This window comes from Halichoerus grypus, chromosome 5 (genome assembly GCF_964656455.1).
Source record: "Halichoerus grypus chromosome 5, mHalGry1.hap1.1, whole genome shotgun sequence".
Classification (NCBI taxonomy): Eukaryota; Metazoa; Chordata; class Mammalia; order Carnivora; family Phocidae; genus Halichoerus; species Halichoerus grypus.
The window spans coordinates 39,108,606-39,132,163 of NC_135716.1; the positions used below are offsets into that span (position 1 = coordinate 39,108,606).

A 23,558-nucleotide genomic window follows, 5' to 3' on the forward strand; every position below is an offset into this window, starting at 1 on the left:
AAAATTTATGTTATAACCAAGTGGAATTTATCCCAGGAATGCAAAGTTGGTTTAAAATCTGAAAATCCATTAACGTAATACACCCAATTCAATGAGGAAAGAATAGTCTTTTCAGTAGATGATGCTGAGACAACTGAATGACCACATGCAAAAGGATGAAGATTGGATTACCTGACCATATATGAAAATTAATTCACAGATCTAACTGTAAGAGCTAAAACTATAAAACTCTTAGAAGAAAATATAGGAATAAATCTTTGTTTAGGCAAAGGTTTCTTAGATATAACATGAAAAGCAAAGGTTTAGGCAGAGATTTAGGCAAAGGTTTTGGTTTAGGCAAAGGTTTCTTAGATATAACACGAAAAGCACAAGCAACAACAAAAAAAATTTAGATAGGTTGTGCTAGATCAAAGTAAAAACTTTCCTGCAGCAATACTACCATCAATAAAGTGAAAGGAGAATCCACAGAATGGGAGAGAATATTAATAAATCATACATCTAATAAGAGACTTGTATCCAGAGTACATAAAGATATTTTACAACTCAATAATAATAGCATAATTAAAAATTGGGCAAAGGATTTGAATATTTCTCCAAAGAAGATACACAACTGGCCAATAAGAACATGGAAAGATGCTCAACATCATTAATCATTAAGGAAATGGAAATCATAACCACAATGAGATATCCCTTCACACCCACCAGGATAGCCATAACCAAAAGGACAGACAATAACAAATATTGAGAAATATGTGTAAAAATTGGAATACACTCATGGAAATGTAAAGTGGTACAGTCACTTTGGAAAAGAGTATGGCAGTTCCTCAAAAAGTTAATCATAGAGTTACTGTATGACCCAGCAATTCCACTCATTGGTATATACCCAAGAGAAATGAAAACATACATCCATACAAAAACTTATGCATGAAGGTTTTTAGCAGTGTTAGTCACAATAGCAAAAGATAAGAAAAAACAAATGTCCATCAACTGATGGATAGATAAAATGTGGTAAATTCATAAAATGGAATACTATTCAATAATAAAAATGAATTAAGTATTGATTCATGCTACAACATGGATAAACCTGGAAAACATTACACTACATGAAAAAAGCCAGTCACAAAAGACCACACAGTATATTATTCTGTTCGTGTGAAATATTTAGAATAGGCAAATCCATAAAGATAGAAAGAAAATTAGTGGTTGCCTTGGGCTTAGGAGGGAGGTACAGGAGGGATACAAAGGAATTATTAAGGAGTATGAAGTTTCTTTCTAGGGCAATGAAAATGTTCTACAATTAGATCATAGCAGTAGAGGCACAATTCTGTGAATATACTAAAAACCACTGAATTGTAAATTTTAAATGAGTGAATATTATGGTATGTGAATTATACCTCAAAAAAGATTTTTTTTAAAAAAACTGACCATCTGGGGCGCCTGGGTGGCTCAGTCGTTAGGCGTCTGCCTTCGGCTCAGGTCATGATCCCGGGGTCCTGGGATCGAGCCCCACATCGGGCTCCCTGCTCAGCGGGAAGCCTGCTTCTCTCTCTCCCACTCCCCCTGATTGTGTTCCCTCTCTCGCTGTGTCTCTATCAAATAAATAAATAAAATCTTTAAAAAAAAAAAAAAAAAAACTGACCATCTACTTCTATACTGGGTCTTTCTTTTGGCATTAGAGAAGGTCAGAACTTTCTATAAACTTTTTAGAGAATGTCAACTAGCTTCTTTTTTTTAAAACTTTTTATTGTTATGTTAATCACCATACATTACATCATTAGTTTTTGATGTAGTGTTCCATGATTCATTGTTTGTGCATAACATTTAGTGCTCCATGCAGTATTAGCTTCTATAAAATAGTTTCTCTGCCATGGGAAAATAGTCCATGAATATATGAACAGTCCATAGGAAAATAGTCCATGAATAGTCCAAGACTGATTCACAGCTCACTAGTGACCAGTTATATATCCCTGATCTAGTCATTTATATTGTCTGATGAAGCTGAACTAGGGAGCTGATAAGTTAAGGTAGAAATTCACCCTGGATAATTCCTTGCATGTGAGGCCTCTGGTTCTATAAAAATAATTAACCCAAATCAATTCCATGTGTAAAGATCTGTTCCCCATTTCATTAATTCTAAAAATTTCTGTACATTGAGGCTGCTTGGAGGAAATTATAGTTTTTCCATCCTATACACATTTATCTCAATGCTCCACAGAATGAAACTAATGTTATACTAGCTACAAGTTACTAAGTGATAGGGCTGATAAATATCATGGATCAATTGTTGTAGATCTTCATTTAAAAAGTGACACTACCCAATAAACTTCCTTTCAGAAAGAAATAGAAGAAAGAAAGGGAGGAAAGGAAAAAGGAAGAAAAACAAATATAAGAGTAGAAAACTCATTAAGCCAATGGAATGAGAAATGATTCTATCATCCTTCTTATCACCTAAATTATAATATGAATCATGCATACTGTAATCAACTATGTCCCATGACACTAGTTTAACACCGTACACAGCAAATTGACTTGAAAAGACAAAAGATACCTTCTGGGGGAGTCCCAATGCTGCTGCCAAGACCCAAAATAGCTATCTTGTGAATCCTTGGCTCCAGCATCACAGCAGATTCTTCTCCCCTCTCCCAGTGGGGTATTTTGACCGGCTCCAAGTGGACATTCTCCAGCCCATCTTCCCGCAGGTTCTGGTACATGATTTGGATGGCTTTCTCCAGGCTCTTGGAGCCACTTGGTCTGGGTCCAACAGTATCAACCAGAAGTGCCAATCGCTCATAGGATCTGTTCCGGGCTCTACCATAAACAGCAAGGTTGATGATTGCTTTAGCAACATCTCCATAGTGGGCTATTTCTTCTTTTACTTCTTGAAAAGTCCTCTGAGAGATGTCATTCTTATATATCGCTTTCCCAGAGTTCAGGGAGAAAAGGTGAACAACACCAACAGATATGAAAAGAAGGAACTTCATTGATTCTTCCAGTTGGTTTTCTTCCTAAAATAATCTATATAAGTAAGAAACATGTTTTAGGGGTAAGAATCTCACAGCTATCTGCCATAACCCAGGGACTGCTTTTCAAACAGGAGTCCCCTTCCCTTCTCAACCACTGCCCAACTTCAACCATCAACTTCAGGCACCATAACTCCCAGGAATGAAGAAGTATAAAGAGACAACGATTGGCTGAATAGGCAGTATTTACTAAAACCACAGAATCACATGTTACCTAGTGATCCAGTTTAAGCTAGGCTAAAAGGTTAAAATAAGACAACTAGGAAAGAGAGAGAGTGTTAGCAGTGTGGTAGCAGTGACAGGGTTAAAACCATACTGTCTGCTGCCCCTCCCTCTAAATAGAATATTATCCAAATGGGTTTTAGAGTTCCTTGTACCTAATAGGCTCTTTCCTCTCTGTCTATTGAACTCATCCATTGAGGCCCCTACAAATATCATCTTTTCTTGGTGCTTTCCCTAATTCCACCTGCTACACATTTAATCCTCACAACAACTCTATGAGTTAGTTTCTTCAAAAAGTAGTAACTTTTGTTTTATAAATGAGGATCCTGGAGTAGCAAGAGAATTAAGTGACTTGCCATAGACACACAAAGGCTTTCTCACTCTACAGTCCATACTCTAAACAATGCTACTTAAAGTATGGTCTGAGGACCAAGGCCCGTCCACAGCTAGTTTTCAGCAGTCCACAGGAGATACAGAAGTTACGAGTAAACCTATCCAGTGCTGTGCAACAAACTAGACAATAGCCTCATGTAGTTATTTCAATTTAAATTGATTTAAACTAAATAAAATGTTTAGTTTTTCAGTCATACTAGCCCCATTTCAAATGCTTAATACCCACATGTGGCTAGTGGCTACCATACTGGGCAACACAGACATAACATTTCCATCATCATAAAAAGTTCTATTGGATAGCATTAATTTAGACATCTTTATAAACAACTAACTAAATAATTGTACATTTGTCATATCTAATGATTAAAAAATGGTGCTTCTCTTTGTATGTCTCTTTTATTTCATTTTTCTAATTCACTGCTGTTCTATTTTGCAAAAGTATCAGTCTGCAACAAATTTGAAATTTTAAAAACTGGCCTTTCACCAAAGATAATTTGAGAATCACAGTCCTAAGCTACTATATTATAGGGATAAATTCCAAATTCAGCCAGTATACAAGGCCTTTCAAAATATGCTCCAACAACAACCACAGCCTCATCTCTCCATTTCCCCCTCTAGAGCACACAAATGTTTTCATTCTTTTTTCAGTTTTTGTTTTGTTTTGAGAGAGAAAGGGAGAGAGAGCACAAGAGCGGGGAGAGAGGGAGAATCTTAAGCAGGCTCCATACTCAGCACAGAGCCCAACACCAGGCTTGATCTCAGAACCCTGAGATAATGACCTGACCTGAAATCAAGAGTCAGATGCTTAACCAACTGAGCCACCCAGGCACCCCACAAAGGTTTTCATTCTTTTTCTCATTCTGTCTTTCTCCCTTACCCTTTTCCTTTCTCTCTTAAACACACACACAAACACACACACACACACACACACACACACACACACACAAAATCTTAGGGAAGCTTCTAGATACTGTGGCTAGCCCAAATTGAGATGTTTTCTAAGTGTAAAATACAGACCTGATTTAATCTTTAAAATCGAATACTTCATAGTTAAGTATGAAAAAAAATAAATATTTCAGATGTATTAGGTTAAATAAAATATATTATTATTCACCTGTTTATGTTTCAATATGAAATTTGAAATTTTTAACTTACATATTTATATTTATATTGGACAGTAATGCTCTAGCTGCACTGAACTTGACACTGTTCTTCCAATACCCAGGCTCTTTCATAACTCTGGATCTCTACATATTTTCCTTCTTTTTTCCTGCAAGACCTTTCTCCTCACCTTATTCCTCTTCTTCTGGCAAATCTCCACTCATTCTTTAATGAAAATCCTTTAAAAATCACCTCTTCTGTGGAGTCTCATCAAACACCACTCCAGAGTTATGTGCACCATTTTCCATGCTTCTACCATAATTGACAATATTATCAACTAATATATTTGTTTATGAATTTGTCTCTCCTACTCTTGAAGTCAAGTAGGGTAAATTATTCATCATTGTACCTTCAATCATTGTACCCATGTGTAAATGCTCAGTATATTTTCATTTAAGGAATGAATGAGCCCTTAATCTCTCTAGATCTTAGAGTACTTGTCTTGCCTCCTTTACAAAGAAACTGAAGGAATAAGAACTTACTCTCATATTTAAAATATTTTGAAAAATTACAAAAACTGTACATTGATGTTGTTCTCCTTTTTATTGTAACTATATGCAAGGTTCTTGGTTTCTATAGTCAACATTACTGATACTTGTTTTTTTTTTTTTTTTTAAGATTTTATTTATTTATTTGACAGAGAGAGAGATAGCGAGAGCAGGAACACAAGCAGGGGGAGTGGGAGAGGGAGAAGCAGGCTTCCCGCCGAGCAGGGAGCCCGATGTGGGACTCGATCCCAGGACCCTGGGATCATGACCTGAGCCGAAGGCAGACGCTTAACGACTGAGCCACCCAGGCGCCCCTACTGATGCTTGTTTTTAAAAGCTAAATTTTATTAAACCATGAAAATATCTCACCAGATTGTAATTTATTCTTCAAAGTACATTCTTTCAAAAAAAAAGAAGAAAAGGTTAATAACACTTCTATCAATTAACACTAACTACAAGTATCTACTTCTCATTAAAAATTCTCTAAGCATCCCTTAAATATTAACTCTTTCATAATACACTTCTAGTGATGGATTAGAATCATATAGTGGCACTATTGTGGAGATACAGGAGAGCTTAGGAATCCCTAGTCCATACCCTTGTTTTGCAGAAACAGGGCCTGTGCTGTGATTCCTAGGTAGCAGATAAACCAGCAAGTACAATCAAACAGGTAACTGGACCAAATAGTGCAGACATCCCGGACGAGTAAGAATTGTTTTCTTATAGGAAACTGTATGCATTTACATATAATAGAAATTCAATGAAGGACACCCAAATGCAGTCTGAGAAGCAAATAACTATAACAAAAAATATGTACCCAAACAGTCTCATATATAGACTAGCACTGGAACACAGAGAAGAACAAAAGAAATCATGAAAAGCTATAGAGAAGACATGACATCTCAAGACAGACTCGAGTAATGGCTCCACAGGCAGAGAAGAAGGGACCGCTTTCAGAAGGAGCACTGGGACATCATCTGTAGGCTACATTCTGGTTAGAAGATATGTTCAGAAAACAAGTGTCTGCATCTAACATCTTTACATCTTTTTGCATACATGTCAGTTGAATTAATAGAAAACATGCCATTTTGATAATAATTCCTAATGCCTCTGCTAGCATGGTCAGTTAAATTAATTTTGACACTAAAAAATGATGCAATTACTTTAAAACATAAACCAGTATCTGTGAGTGTTGTTCTTAATAACTTAACTACACTTTATCTTCAATCCCACAAATGCAATAAATACTTATTTTTAAAAGTAGTTTAATTTTAAAGATGATAGATTTGTTACCTTTCAATGGATCAGTTTTTCCCTGAATGTAACATTAGTACTTTAGGAAGTTTACTAAGATCAAAGGCACAGAACTACGTGAGAAATCACCTAAAACACTTGACATAAGTAAACACTAAACAAATATTAGTTGATTCTAAACCTGGTTTTCCCTAGAACATAATCTGAAAATTACTGATGTAATTCTTGGCTAAAATGCGTAATTATATATCTTTCCAATGGAACACTGCAAGAGTCTTTTATTATTATTGTTTTTAGGAAGGCACATTAGCCCAGCTAAGATATGTTTTAATTAATAAACAGTAGAAAATAAGAATTATTACTAACAGTACCTAGTTGGAGACGTAACAAAAATGGAAGAAAATATTGCTATATCACATTCCACTTATGAAAAACACTGTAAATAATATGTAATTTATAATATGTAATTTAAAAACAAATAATGCAATCTAATATATAATTTATCCATTCCTAGCAAGAAACAGAGATTTAGAATAAAAATTAAAATCGGGGTGCCTGGATGGCTCAGTCGTTAAGCATCTGCCTTCTGCTCAGGTCATGATCCCAGGGTCCTGGGATCGAGCCCTGCATCAGGCCCCCTGCTCAGCAGGAAGCCTGCTTCTCCCTCTCCCGCTTCCCCTGCTTGTGTTCCTGTTCTCGCTGTCTCTCTCTCTCTGTCAAATAAATAAATAAAATCTTTAAAAAAAATTAAAATAGAGAAATACAGAGACAGAATAAAGCCAAATAAAGGCCAATATAATCAAGGACAGCTTGAGGAAATATTCTCCTGATTCATACATATAGGGTCACCATACACCAAAAAATTCATTCTGGACTTGGAGTCAATTCAAATGAGAAAAACGATCAAAGGCACCAGTTTATTTGCATGAAAGAATCAAAACACACCAGCCCTCCTCAGTGTGAAAAGACTATAGGCCAAAAGTAGAAATAGTTTGGTGTATAAAATCAAGAAGGATTTTGATAACACAAATACAGATTTACTCACCAAATATTTTCGTATTAGTACTAGGGAATAGTCCTAGTAGCTCACAGCTAATTTTAGGGAAATCAAAATGTATAGCTTTTCACAATTAGTGATAAACATGTGACTAGTTCCCCCAACAAAAGAATTTGATAAAATCATGAATGATGCAATCATTAGAAGTCATTTTAATCTACCACAAAGCACTGGCTCCACACTGACCCAAGCAAAGTTCCCTAAGGGATCACTAGGAGGATCTGCTGATCTGAAAGACTTTAGTCTACCCTGGCTCAGAAATACAAATATCCCTACACCATCATTTCAGTGAAATAAAATTAAGCAAGCTATAGTAGTATTTTTTCTTTATAGTCTGCAAAGGGAGAAAAGAATTTTATGGATCAACAAAGTAGTACTACTCATTTCAAACATTTCCTCTTTATTAACTGTAAACAGTGTCCTGTTTGGGTCATAACTTCATCTCTCCATTCATTTAACAAAAATTTATCAATCACCTACTAAGCACTGAAGACGCAAATGTTTGAGAGAATATCCACACCCTCAAAGAGCTACCAATATAAACAGGAAGACAGAATGTAAAAATCCCTGTAACTAGGGCAGTTTCAAGGTTCTGCAAGAACAGAGGGGAGGAGGGGATGAAGAGGCCAATGCTTGAGCAGAGGTTTAAAGGGTACTGAAGGGCATGTGAAGAAGGTGGGAGTGGCACTGAAGAAAAGGTAACCCAACACAGGAACAACCCAAGCAAAGACACAGAGGCTTTACAAAACATGGGCTCTGGAGAAAAGGGCAAGTAGTTGGAGGGAAATAGTGGAAGATACAGCAGTAATAGAGTCTGACTGAGATCTACTGTTGAAGCTCCAACATATATGGAGCAAAATGCCCTAGGGTGCTGTAATAGGGGACACAAAGAACATTTCCTATCCCTCAAGCAGCCGGGAAAAGGAAGGAAGCAAGGAAGGGAGGAAAAGAGGGGAGGAAGGGAAGGAGGGAGGAGAAAAAAGGAAGGAAAATTTCTTTCCTTTTTTTTTAAATTTAAATTCAATTAGCCAACTTACAGGACATCACAAGTTTCAGATGTAGCATTCAACAATCCATCAGTTGAGTACAACACCCAGTGCTCATCACACCACCTGCCCTGCTTAATACCCATCACCCAATTACCCCATCCCCCCACACACCTCCCCTCTAGCAACCCTCAGTTTTTTCCTATAGTTAAGAGTCTCTCATGATTTTTCTCCCTCTCTGATGTCTTCCCATTCTGTTTTCCCTCCCTTCCCCTACGGTCCTCTGCCCTGTTTATTTCACATATGAGTGAAACCATATGATAATTGTCTTTCTCTGATTGACTTATTTCACTCAGCATAATACCCTCCAGTTCCATCCACGTCAATGTAAATGGTAAGTATTTGTCCCTTCTGATGGCGGAGTAATATTCCATTGTATATGTATATACCACATCTTCTTTATTCATTCATCTATCGATGGACATCTCTCAGCTCTTTTATTTCTGATCATCACTACCTCCTGTCTCCTCAGCACAGAGAATTCATCCAGATTCCACATCAGGGCAAGGATTGCATACAAGGTTCCTCAAAATCCTCAAACAAGCCACTACTTATTACTATCTGGTTATTCCTTGGAATTTTCACTGAGGCAAAAGTAACTCATGCTTACAAAAGGTGCATTAGTCATGCAATTCATTTATAAAAACACTCAAGATTTTCTTCCGTTTAAAATTCTTAAATACTCATAACCTAACTGACAAAAAAGAAAAAAAATCTAGTGCACTCTTGAACAATTACAGGACACTTGAAATGTCTAAACTTAAACTGTACATTTTCTAAAAATACTCTTTATTTTTTATACAAAGGCTGAAGTCATTGTTCCTTTACTTGAATTCAAACTATAAAAATATTAAATATTATACCCTTCAAAATCTTAAACAACTATTTTTAAACCCATGCTGTATCATGCCTTTGAATTCAGTGAAAGTTATATATTCAAAGGAAATTGGGAGCACTATTTGAGAAAGACTTGCTTTTCATATATTGTCTTCATGATCCATAGTTACAGATTATCTTTTTCATAAAAAGAGATAAAATTCTTTATACTGTCATTTTCATTCTTTTCTACTTAAATCTGGAAGCAAACTGAAGCAAAACCAACTTTTCTCCTACTGTGAATTTTTTTCTCTCTAATAATAGGTTTACATTTTGAGGAAACAAAACAAAATCCTTTGCTTCTATTTCTAAATATTTTTCCTGGAATATTATTGTTTAAAAATGTCTCAGGCTATGATAGAAATGCCAAAATGAATAGACTAAGTGAAGTGGAAAGGGACACAATGAAAAGAGAATGCACTGAAAGACAGAAGGGGTAGGATTTAGGGACTGAGGCTTCCACTGATTTTTAATTGTGTCACTTTTTTCTTCTAAAGACTGAATATACTACCTACATGAAAACTTAAATATTTCCCCTAAACCTTCCATTGCTGAACAGGGTTCACTGATATAAATTTAACTCTTAGTCTTCATTCTAGAGCCTGTCGGAGACATGGAGACCAGAAATTCTAAATCCTGGCACAGACAGCAGCACGTCAAAGCTCACTTCCTGACTCCTGCTAACATGCCTAGATTTATAATGATTAGCCCTTTAACCATCTTAAGGAAGATCATTTTTCCTTTATTAAATTCAAACTTCACACAGTGCCGGGCTTCCATTTTCCATCGCTTATATTCCAATTATTCTTTCAATAATTCAAGAAAGCTCATTGAGAACTTACGACACATCAGGAACTGTGCAAGAATTTGGAGAAGACAGAAAAATAAGCAAGACTCAGTTCCTACTATTTGCAGGCACTATTAATTACCTATTCCATAGCTATTCCCCTTTTTTCTTGCTAACCAAACTTCAATTTTGTTTGAAATGCAAAGTGTCCGGCCTCATTCATCTAAGCCAGTTGTTCTCAATAGGGATGGTGCTACCCCTAGGAGTCATTTTTGAATATGTGGTGGGGGAGGGAGCATTTCTGGTTGTCATGAGAGCATGGGGGTCCTATTAGTAATTACTTGGCAGGGGCCAGGGATAGCAGACATACTGTATTGTGGGGTACAATCCTGTATACTGAGAACTCTCTAACATCCCACATAGATTTTTTTTAATTTTTTTAATTAACATATATTATTTAAGGGGTACAGGTCTGTGATTCATCAGTCTTACACAATTCATAGCACTCACCATAGCATATACCCTCCCCAATGTCCATCACCCAGCCACCCCATCCCTCCCACCCAGCTCCACTCCAGCAACCCTTAGTTTGTTTCCTGAGATTAAGAGTCTCTTATGGTTCCTCTCCCTCTCTGGTTTCATTTTGTTTCATTTTTCCCTCCCTTCCCCTATGATCTTCTGTCTTGTTTCTCAAATTCCTCATATCAGTGAGATCATGTGATAATTATCTTTCTCTGATTGACTTATTTCATTTAGCATAATACCCTCTAGTTCCATCCATGTCATTGCAAATGGCAAGATTTCGTGTTTTTTTGATGGCTGCATAATATTCCTATGTGTGTGTGTGTGTGTGTGTGTCTGTGTGTGTGTGACTATATATATATATATATATATATATATATATATATATATATATATACATCTTCTTTATCCATTCATCTGTTGATGGACATCTTGGCTCTTTCCATAGTTTGGCTATTGAGGACATTGCTGCTATAAACATTGGGGTGCACGTACCCCTTCGGATCACTACATTTGTACCTTTGGGGTAAATACCCAGTAGTGCAATTGGTGGGTCATAGGGTAGCTCTATTTTCAACTTTTTAAGAACCTCCTTACTGTTTTCCAGAGTGGCTGCACCAGCTTGCATTCCCACCAACAGTGTAGGAAGGTTCCCCTTTCTCCGCATCCTCGCCAACATCTGTCATTTCCTGACTTGTTAATTTTAGCCATCCTGACTAGTGTGAGGTGGTATCTCATTGAGGTTTTGATTTGGATTTCCCTGATGTTGAGTGATGTTGAACACTTTTTCATGTGTCTGTTGGCCATTTGGATGTCTTCTTTGCAGAAATGTCTGTTCATGTCTTCTGCCCATTTCTTGATTGGATTATTTGTTCTTTGGATGTTGAGTTTGATAAGTTCTTTATAGATTTTGGATACTAGCCCTTTATCTGATATGTCATTTGCAAATATCTTCTCCCATTCTGTCGGTTGTCTTTTGGTTTTGTTGACTGTTTCCTTTGCTGTGCAAAAGCTTTTTATCTTGATGAATTCCCAATGATCCATTCTTGCCCTTGCTTCCCTTGCCTTTAGCGATGTGTCTAGGAAGAAGTTGCTGTGGCTGAGGTCGAAGAGGTTGCTCCCTGTGTTCTCCTCTAGGATTTTGACGGATTCCTGTCTCACATTTAGGTCTTTCATCCATTTTGAGTCTATTTTTGTGTGTCGTGTAAGGAAATGGTCCAGTTTCATTCTTCTGCATATGGCTGTCCAATTTTCCCAACACCATTTGTTGAAGAGCCTGTCTTTTTCCCATTGGTCATTCTTTCCTGCTTTGTCGAAGATTAGTTGACCATAGCATTGAGGGTCTATTTCTGGGCTCTCTATTCTGTTCCATTGATCCATGTGTCTGTTTTTGTGCCAGTACCATACTGTCTTAATTATTACAGCTTTGTAATAGAGCTTGAAGTCCGGAATTGTGAGGCCACCAGCTTTGCTTTTATTTTTCAACATTCCTCTGGCTATTCGGAGTCTTTTCTGGTTCCATACAAATTTTAGGATTATTTCTCCCATTTATTTGAACCACATAGATTTTTTAAATGTGAAAAATCCATATATGAACCTTAAACCTAACTGTATTGTACATACAAAAGTAGTTTTTGAATAGTTTTGATGCAAGTTGACTTTTTCAAGAAGCAACTACCACGTATATCAAGGGAGGACTATGCTGTATTTTGTTCAGAACTTTACTGTGGGCTGTTCACCATCTCAGCAAAACACCCATGACTACACTGCTTCTGGTCTTGGAAACACCACCACCACACCCCTGGGCCATCTACATTTGTTGCTGTCATATTCACCATGCAAGCATCTGACTTCTTCATTACATTTAGTAGAGTCATGCCTGCAAATGTACATTTTGAAGTACTTTATTATAAATTACATTACTTTATTATAAATGTACATTTTGAAGTACTTTATTATAAATTACTTTCCTCTAATGTCTCCTCTACATTATAGTTAGGATAGCATACTGATTTAATCAAAAATATATATAAGCAGATTATCTATGCTGCTTCTTCAGAATAATAAGGCAGGTACCGTAAATTATTATTTTTTAAAAAGGAGGGATTGCAACTAGTGGTTTAGGTGAACTGGACAATTCTCTTCCTCACTCTTCCAGCCAACCTTCCAGCCAAAGGGGGGCCCTGAGACCCAGTTCTAGTCAAGGAGACCCAAACAGGAGCCACTGACAAGAAAGTGGCCACAATTCTAGAGCTGCATATGCTACTTTGTAACCATAAGGGCAAGTCCAAGAGAGCTGGTCGTGGCATCACTGAGCAGCTGAACCAATACCAGCACCACCAACTCGTCTGTTAGGTGAGAAAAATACACTCCATTTGTTTTAGCCACTGTTAGTTGGATTTTCTGTTCATTGCAGCTGTGAATACATTTCCAACTGCTATACTACTTTAGGGGCTTCTTGGGGATCCATAATTAAATATATTTTTTATACTGATACCATAAGGAAGGTCCAGGATCTGGCCTACGGTCTACCTAGATTTCCCACATGCACCTAGATTCTCAATATCCAACATCAAACTCAGAATCTTCCCTTCCAAACCTGCTCTTCCTTTGCTGCTTCCCCTACTCAGTAAGTTAGAAACTGCAGTGTGTTATTGGATTCTTGCCTCTCTCTCAGGGAGAACAGGTGAACAGTTGGCAAGTTCTGCCTATAATTCCACCTTCAAGCTCTTTCTTGACTAATTTCCCTCCCACTCCACCTTATCCTCACTCCCCTAGCTCAGAACCTCATTATCCTTCATTTGAAACACTTCCTCACACATATTCCTGCTTAGAGTCAGGTACCTTTCCAACCCGTCTTCCTTATTGCCACCAGAATTATCTTAAACCCAAATCCAATGACTCCTTGTCTTACAACATCTGTTTCCCCACTGTTGACTGTTCAGTGTTATGGATATGGAAGTCTTCAAGATCATTCCCTGCTATTCCCCGACCCTGACATCGAAGCCCCAACAGGCTGTGTACCAGCCCTTGAAGTCACAGAACACTCTTTATACCTCTCTGATTTTGCTCATGCTACCCCTCTCCTAAAGCACCCTTTCACTCTTTCTCCATTTGGAGAAGTTGCAATCATAATGCAAGGTCCAGCTCCTCAGTCTCCAACTCCCAGGCAGGATTACTCGCTGCCTTTTCAACAACGCATTGTATGCTCCGTGTTTTTGTGTCTGTCACCCTGCTGGACTACATATCACTTAATAGCGGTAATATTTTACAGTTATAAAATTCACCAAGCATGTTTTCTGCAAGGAATATGTTTTATTTATTTTGTATACTAAGCAAATGGCAAAATACCTGTCAATAAATATTTATAGAATAAATGAATAAATTCATCAAACAAGTAGTTATATTTCACAACAGAAGTATACGGCTCTGATTCATCACTTTCATGATTACTTTTCCTGCATCAGACATGAATTTGCTCCTTTAAACTGTAGCATATTCAAAAGTTGCTTTCATAAAGGGAGTCAAGAGACCTAGGACTTGGTCCTGGCTGTCCCTCTCTAGATGTATGACTTTGAACAATTTATTGGAAGTCTCTATGTGTAAAATAAGGGATTGCATATCAGCTCTAACAGTCTATTATGGATTTTCTTAAATTTTTAATATGAGTCACACTTTTCTTTGCACTCTATGTTAGCACCTGACTAAATCACCTTATACCAAACACTTAATTGGGTCATATATAAAAACCACTGCTCAGTCTACCATTTTGTCTCCTCCTACTAGCCAACTGAACTCACAAAAGTCATTATGGATGCCCTTGTTCCTAAATCCAATGAAAACATCTCATTTCCTATCATAGGTGACATCTGAAACATTTAACTCTATAAATAGCCTTTCCTTTTCCAAATATCCTTCTTTCTGTATCTCTGCTCTCTTTCCCAACATTTTTCTGTTGGGGTCTCTCTTCCTCATCTCTCCTTTAAAGCTTATTATTTCCTAGGGTTCTCTCCCTGACCCTACTACAAATTCTAACTGGGAAGGTCATTCACTCCAAGGCTTCATTTACCAAGCATGGGCATGAGCTCAGCTATAGGTTAATAAGCTCTCTTAGTTTGGATGCCCATAGATACCTCTAACTCAACAGATCTAAACCCTTCTCATGACTTTTCCCCCAAGTCAGTTCCTCTCCCTGAATGCCCACTCGTCATGCATGGCATTTCTACCACCCATCATCTGCACCATTTGGGTCATCTCACCCTCTTTTAAACCCTTCAGCCACTTGATCATTAAGTGCTATCAAATTCAAGTCTTAAAAAGCCCTCAAACCTACCTTTCCCCTCTAAATCTTCCTCACCAGCTTGGTTTCTGGCCATACTTCCTTAACCTGAACCACCACAGCAATCTCCTAACTCATCTCCATGTCTCCAGCCTCCTCTCCTCCCATACATTCTCTTTGCTACACTGGTTATTATCTTTCTTCAAAATATTTATATTCAAAATGTATATCTCTCCCACTAAAATGGGGACTCAATGTGGGCAGGAACTGTGTAGAAGCCATCTTTGAACCTCTAGTATCTAGCATTGATCTTGCATTTAGTAGGCACTCAATAAACATAGGCAGGAATTGTAGGAGGTGATACCTGAATTAGTTTGGGAAAACTCTAAGAGCTAGCAGGCATATGGGTTGGGGAGGAGGAGTGAATGTACATTCCATGCTAAAGAGTAGCTCTTCTCTCTTTATAATTCAAAGAAAAGTACTTAGTAATATGTACTGTCTTGAGCTTAACCTTTCTGTATAAGCAGATAATTCCCAGATATAAGACCATTTCTTCTTACAAGAATTTGTTCCTCCTTGGCACCTAATTTACTGCTTTTTAGAGTAAGCATTCAGACTGTATTTGTTCATGTTAGTTTTCTAGTATCTATTTTTCACATGATGGGGGACAGGAGGGCTAGATAGAAAAAAAGGAAGAGACCAGAGAAGAACCTTTGCTCCCACTGCACCTTCAATTCTACTAAGAAAAAAAAAAATCCATAGAATTTGAAATCTTTTGAAAGTCCCTAGTAGAAACTGGTGAAATGTGAATGAAGTCTATAGATTCTCCCAAAGGCAATTTCCTGGTTTTGATATACTATAGTCAGAGATGTTACCATTGTGGTAAAGGTGGTGGAAGACACAACGAGATCTCTCTGTATGATTTTTGTGACAATCTATACATCTATAATTATTTCAAAATAAGAAGTTTGGTTTCACTCATATGTGGAACATAAGGAATAGCGCAGAGGACCACAGGGGAAGGGAAGGAAAATTAAAGGGGCAGAGGGAGACAAATCATGAGAGACTATGGACCCCAGGAAAAAAAAACTGAGGGTTTCAGAGGGGAGGGGGTGAGGGGAGGGGGTAACCAGGTGATGGGTATTAAGGAGGGCACGTGTTGTGATGAACACTGGGTGTTATATGCAACTAATGAATCATTGAACACTACATCAAAAACTAATGATGTACTATATGTTGGCTAACTGAACATAATAAAAAAATTTTTTAAAGAAGTTTGAAAAAAAGACCTACCTACCCGACTCTTTTTTAAGCATTTTTTTAAAAATCATAACACTTATTTGTACTTCTGGAAAAAAAATATACAAAAGTAAACCAGAACTTATCCAACTCCAAAACAGGGAGAGGAGTGTCCCAGGCCCACCTCTCCTACCATCTTAGACTAGGATTCACCTGTATCCAACAGCTCCGCCATTATTTTTCTAAGAGCCATGATTAAGAGGCTTCGTTTCCAATGTCTCTGCCACTGAACACGTCATCCTGAATAAGGTATGGGCATCATAGAGAAAAGGGAAGAGGACTGAAGGAAGAGAGACAAATCCTAGCAGCCAGGCTAAGAAGCCAGTACACGATATCCCTTTATTCCCATCGGTTCTGGAAGTTAGTACAGCGACAGCAGGTTAGTGAGGTGTTGAGAGGAGGGTAAGTGGTAATCTGACAGGCAGTCCCCTTCCCAGAAGGGATCCTAGGAACTGTGGGGGTGACAACCTGTGGGGAGAGCCCCCCCAAGAAACCTGTCTCCTCCCACCTGCCATACTGAATCATTCATGGCCTGACTCTACAGATGTCAGGTGATCTTCTCCTTCTTATCCCTCCTCATGCCATCAGCAATGAGCCAGTGGGCTGACTCATTTTGTGTCCCTGACATTTTACTGTTTACCAGTGAGCACTTTTTGAGTTTGCCTTCTAAAAAATTTAATTAGGCTCATTCCACTAATGCTTTTTCTGGATTTCTTTATTCCTTTCAAGTTTCTTGAGTGTATAAAACAATGTAGCCTAAATTCCTACTGTTCTTTGTAGGCATGTTTGTTCATATAGCCAAATGTAACTGACTTTTGACCTACATCATGATAGGACTGAGAGAAATAAATATAAAGCTCCCTTACATGCTGCTTAAGTGAAACAATATGATTAAAATTCCAACAAATGAAATCAACCATGAACCTTAGGACAAACTTGTACCCTTGGCTTGAAAAATCTGTACTGAAATTCAAAGAGGCTATGAGACTGCTCTTGGTCCCTTTGTTAGCTGAAGATGACAGGCTGACCATGAGGGTGGATGTCTTTGAGAACAGGGGTCTATGATCTAGACTCTGCCACATGCATACACGCCTGCAGTCAGCAGCCATACGAAGCACATACAATCAATAAAAACACAGATAAATCATGAAGAATGCAGTTTATACCCCTTGGAGCCAAATACAAAGTGGGTAACCCTAGACATTAGCAATTCTGAGGCCCTACAGTCCAAGAGAACTGAAAAAGGGGACGAAAGGAAATGGGATTGTAGCTTCGTAAAGTTCTAGTTTTCTAGGACTTGGACCCCCAACATAAGAGTAATAGGAAGTGTTTTATTTCTGCCAATAAAACCAGCGAAGCATTTGTCTTCGATCTGGTGATATTAAAAAGCTATTAAAAGGCACAGCAGCCTCTTCCAGAGGCAGGAGAGAGAATATGGCCTTCCTTGAATCAGACAAAGTGCAGAAATCTTCCAGAGAGTCAGCTGCAGAAAACTATAAAGCTAGAGATATATAGATTTAATTACCATTCACCAATATAGGGTTACAGTAAGCTGACTGTACTAATGCGTTTTTATTGCTAAACAGCATGTTTCCCCCATGTATCCTCCCCTGAACTGGTTAATAACAAGTTCCAAGGAACATTCTGGTAGAGATATTAGTAATTTCCTTTGGAACATGCCTTTCAGTTTCCCTCACTTTAGCCAGGCTCCCCCATCCCATAAACACAAAAAGCAGAAAGCCCCTCAATGAATCTTGCTGCAAACGCAGTTCTTGTTACAGCCCAAGCCAGGGAGGCCTGTTCAGCAAGTCACTTACTACAAAATTTGCTATTAAACCTGTCAAACAGACATATATGAAAATATTGCTTCCCTAACAGCTGTTCAGTTTCATGAGCTTAAAAAGAAAACACCATCTAGCTAGACACTGTTAACTCAACAGAGATTCACCATTCAGTTTTAAAATCTGATATGCTGGCACACTTTTCCCCAAGTCCTAACATTTGCTCTCTGCTGTGAGATAGCTACCACATAGCACCATTAGCAAGCACCGGCTGAGAGCATATGCAGACTTGCTTGACAACAGTGCAAGCTAAGCTCCCTCCTTCTGCATGGGAGCCTGCAGCATCTGTTGCTTCGGGCTCTTGCACAGGAAAAAGAGCATTTCTCAGCGGTGTCAAAGGGAAATTAATGCACTGATTCCTCTCTGTCCCAGTGGTCAGACATTCATCACGGGTGGCAAAAGAAAAGGGTTAAGTCAAATAGATTCACAGTAATGGAGCTAAAACAATTATTCAAAGTGCTTAATCAGTCAATGTGAAATAAAACCACTGTAACACTACATCACTGCACAGCCAGCAACATTTTCCTGGGGGGAAAGAGCATTCATAAAACAAGTTTTCTAGGAAGTGGAGAAAGCAAGGTGAGACAGCAGATGTTTGACAGCAGGAAATTAAAAAGGTAACCTAAACAAAATAAAGAAGGAATTAGGGAGACACTTAGAGAGAGACGAGCATGGAGTGTGGAACAAAGGCCGTGGTGGAAAATACATCCCAGGCCAGAAGTGAGGAGGAAGGAGAAAAGAGCTCTACAGAGGCCCAGGAACCAGCTAAAAGTGCTTTTTCTTAACGGGCAATTTCTAAAATCCAAAAAGCCATTTTTAAAAAGAGAATCACATTCATCAGGAGAGGAGGTGTATGATTTAAAGGATTATGACAACAGACTCCAAGAAAAAGATTCTTGGATCCCTGATAGAGACTGCAAAAGAAACAAGGAGAAGAGAACTGGCTTCCCTCTGGAAGAGACAGAAAAGGCTTAGGAGGAGGACAGAGAGAAATCAAAGGAACCACAGCTTATCTCAATTTTTGTGACTTATTTCCCAATCTCTCACTCGAAAGATGAGAGTCAGGTCACCCAAGTCATTGTTATGGGAAATGAGGTGAGGAAACACTCAGTTTGGAATAATCACCCCATAATTGCCTAGAGGTCTACTAAATCTGTGAAGGATAGGCCTATTTCCTCAATGTAGTGCATTTGATTTCCCTCCAGAGAATGCAGGAAATTGTACCCTTTGAAACAGACGGGAAGTTTTGGATAACATCAGATTCTACTGGAAAGCCCCCGGGGAGTGAGTTGGCACCTCACAGCCTGCACCTCGGTGTCTGATACATTTAGCAGCAGATGAGGGGAAGTTTGTTGTGACAGCTGTGCAGGGGAAGAAGTCTGAAGGTTAGGTGGATTTGCAGCATGAGAAGGTGATTTGGGTTTGGAAAAAGCAAAGTCACCTTCGGAAGGAAAGCGCGCACAGAAAAATGAACAAAAGGAAGCCAGAGCAGGTGGGGGAACGCAGAGAGAGCCCGGCTTGTTGGGAAGTTCTCTGCATTGTTTCCCTGGTTCGGGAGGGCCTGCTGCCCTGTCCGAAAGCCCCCCAAAACCAGTTGCACCGTGCGCTTTTATAGCAGTTAGGCCTGGCCAAGAGCGGGACTATCGTACTACTTGCAAGATCCACAGATACAGAGCAAACTTGACTTATACTTGAGGATGATTTTCCTCTCTTCTCTCCACTTGAGGACTAAGGCGATCTTCTCTCAGATGGTCGCTGCTGCCCGCCCCTCCTTCCCTCACAGGGCCACCCTGCTGTTCTGTCCCACACAGCACCCGCACGCCCCCCCCCCCCCGCTGCGTGTGTTCCCCATCTTCTCTCTCCTCCACCGCTTGCTCACAGCCAAGACACGAAACCCCTCATGCTGTACAGGATGAGCATCAGAGGGAAAAAGACCCTAATGAATTGGAAGCAGGAAGATAAACACCAAGTGACAGAGATAACAGCTGAAAACCCTCCAGAAGTTACCTCTGTGTAGCCTGCTCTGGAAGTCACGTTCCTCACTTGATGGAGGCAGGAGGGAAGGAAAGAGGAAGAAAACCAATATCGACCTCTGCCCTAGCAAGTGACTGGGCCACGTGCTTTCATATATGTGTCATCTATGACTCAATCCTCATAAGCAACCATTGAGGGATATTATTACTTCCAAAACAGAGGCTCAGAGAACATGATTTGCTCATGGACAATGGGGTAGTAAGAGGCAGAAGCCTCTCCTTCACTTCTTTGAGGAGCAAATGCTAAGGTACCCTTTGAAAAGCGTTGTCTGACCCTCACAGTTTGGGTTGGGGGACACTTTGTACTACTGTTATTCTAGGTACTTTCTCCAGGGTACATAACGCTCTACGTTATAACTGCCTGTCTATTTCTCAGTCTCCATCTCTAGACTGGGGGCTCACTGAAGGCAGAGGCAACCTCTTCAGGATGCCTCCATGCTACATACAAGGAAGGCCCCGTCTCCATGTGCTCCAGGAATGCTGGGCCGCAGAGGAGAACCCACCACCCCATGCTGTCTCTGAATAATACTGCTTGGAATTTTAATTTGACCAAGTGCTTAGTGAAATGAAAAAGAGTAGTTATGAAGACTACACATCTCCTGCTTTCAAGCTCAGACTCTACGGTCTCCGTGGTACTAACGCTACTTCTGGAACATAGTTATGGACTTGTAAAATAGGGTGTTTAAATGCAAGTAATCATACAGCTCTGTAATACTTGCTATTCCCTGGTTGAAAATGAATGTTGGTTTTTTTCCAGGTTCTTTTCTGTAAAGTAATGAGAAACCCGGGTAAGCCCTGCTTTCACTCTCAGAGTCCCACGGACACCAATTATTCACACTCAATGTCACAACTTCAAAATGTTTAAGATGCTCTGAACTTTAGTGGGTTCTTTCTTTTAGAGATGGGAACAAAGAGAGCCAAATTACCTTAGCCCATGTTTTTGGAAGTCATTATGGTTTCTGCACCATAGAACCCATGCAATTGTTCCAGCAATCCTGTTCCAAGGCCTGTTTCCAAAGGAGAAAATACAGGACTTGACCACCAGGAATGTCTGTACTAAGTCCAAGTGCAGAGCAGAGTGGTTCTGCCTCGGCTGTTACCCCTGAAGCCCCATCATTTAGCAAAGTCTAATCAATCCAGAAAACCAGCAAAAAGAAGCCAACCAAACAACTAAGTCCAGACTGCAGTAAATCTGCTTCCAGTTATTTTTCTCTCTTGTTCAAACACATCTAGGCATGGGCTTTAATAAAGGCGTGTGCAAAAGCTAGTTTTACTGAATCCCATACCCAATGGGGATAGCAAATGGTGGACCTGAAAAAAATAGCCTCTAGCAACTAGAACCAAGCTGGATATGCATGTAAGGTACTGAACTCTATGGAAAAAGCTGAGCCTTTCTCAATTTGTCTTGGCATTTGTGTGGTTCCATGCTGTATTTAAGGGCTACCAACACTGTGAGAAATCTCTCCTCAGTCTGCTGACTGCCTGGATTGGGCTTGTCCTAAAGTAGACAAGAAAAATGGTCCCTCCAATGCTGTTGAGGTAGTGGAAATTCAAAAGCTGAGGGATAACACTCTTGTATTTTTTCACCCGATTCTTTAATTCTTCATACCATTAGTCCAAATACTTTCAATAACATTTTTAGCAGCTTCATTGAGGTATAATTAACATACAATAAACTATATATGTTAAATATACAATTTGGTAAGTTTATATCATACTGAAAGTATGATCCATAAAGGAAAAATTGATAACTTGGACTTCAATCACTTTTTAAGTATTTTTTCCTTAAAAAAAAAAAAAAACTTATGCACAGCATCTATATAGAGAACAAATATAAGCAGAGCTCCTTTTGAAGGGGGCAGGGATCCTGGGTACTGTTTCCTTAGTCCCCTCATCACTCTCCTTTGTGCTTCTAAGATGTCTCTGTAAAACACAGGGTCACAAAGAATAAAAAGTAGAAGCCGCTGGATTTTATTAACAGGAGGTTTGTAACTGCCCAAAATAACCACTAACTTTTGTTGAGAGGCTATGTATACATTACATAATGTGATAGATACTTTCTTGTATTTTTTTCTCTTTTAATTCCATTAGGTGGGTATTATTTCCATTCACACATGAGGAAATTAAGGCTCTTACAGCTGGTACGTACCACAGCTGGAATCTGAACCCAGTTCTGACCCACCAAGACCATGCTCAAACTTTGGGTTCCAGTGTTCTGGGATACCATACACACATTGCCTAGGAACCAAACATAAAAGATAAGAACTTGGATTTTCTGTGGACATAAACCACTTGTACAAAAGAACTATCAATTCTAAAACATGAAATTCTTATTTCCCTAGAAAAATAAACTCCAGCTAAAAATAACGTATAATAAACATCCAGGGTATTCTTCCTATAAAGCCATGCCAGCATGTGATAGTGTGATAACCTTGCTATACAGTAAAGAGCTTTGGCAAGGCCCTTCTCCCAGACACACACATACCTTCCCTGCTATCAAGAACAAGTAGCACATGGGGGTCTGCAGTGAGCTGAAAAATTCCATTTGTTTAAAGGCTAAGTAAGCCAGTTAACTTTGCAGCATTCAGAAGAGGGGTGGAGTAGCAAATTGGTTATGAATATATTAATGTCACACAAACAGTAAAGAGCCAGAGCCTTGATTAGGCCCAGGTTTGATGTTATTAGTGGAGGTAACAGTTACAATAATATCTAATCTTTATCAAGTCCTAAGGACTTAATCTCATATTATCTCATTTAATCCTCACAACAACTCTGGGATAGGTGGAAGAGGCTTAGAGAAGATAAATGACAAGGTCAAGGTCACGTAGGAAATGAGGGGCAGAGTCATGATTTGTACCCAGATCAGTGACTACAGAGCCAGTTCTCTGAACTACTGCTGTGCTCTACCTCTCTTAAGAGAGAGGAAGGGCAAAGAAAACAAGAAAACTCACCAATCTCTTCCTTGTAACCTTCCACTCCATTCCCTGGGGTACAGGATTCACTCACCTGCTCACCTTATAGACCCTAGAGAAGGGGTCCCCCACTGGAGAAGCCAGTCCAGGACTGCAGGGGAGGAAAATGAGAGGTGCTGGGGAAAAGGTGCAGAAAGCCCAGGCTCCTGGAGGTGGTGAGTCACACCTGTGAGGCACTTGGTCCGCATGGCGGTTTATCTACCTCTGATGGACATCACAGATTTCAGGCTGGTTTGCACATATCAGGGGCAGACATGCAGCTTTCTTTCCCTGAGCTGAAAACCCAGTCAAGCCAGTCTTCCTTGCTC

General features: G+C 39.1%; 1 protein-coding gene across 6 annotated transcripts in view; it reads right to left on the minus strand.

Annotated features, from left to right (window-relative positions):
- Positions 1-23,558, minus strand: part of CPQ (carboxypeptidase Q) — a 448,086-nt gene that overhangs the window by 345,391 nt on the left and 79,137 nt on the right. For 5 of the 6 annotated variants that reach the window (XM_078072196.1, XM_078072199.1, XM_078072193.1 and 2 more), the window contains exon 2: positions 2,549-3,015. In XM_078072196.1, coding sequence (XP_077928322.1) covers positions 2,549-2,981 — 433 coding nt within the window. In that variant the 5' untranslated portion in view covers positions 2,982-3,015. Of the gene's footprint in view, positions 1-2,548; positions 3,016-20,252; positions 20,303-23,558 lie in introns of those variants that run through there. The other variant, XM_078072194.1, reaches the window with a different exon arrangement.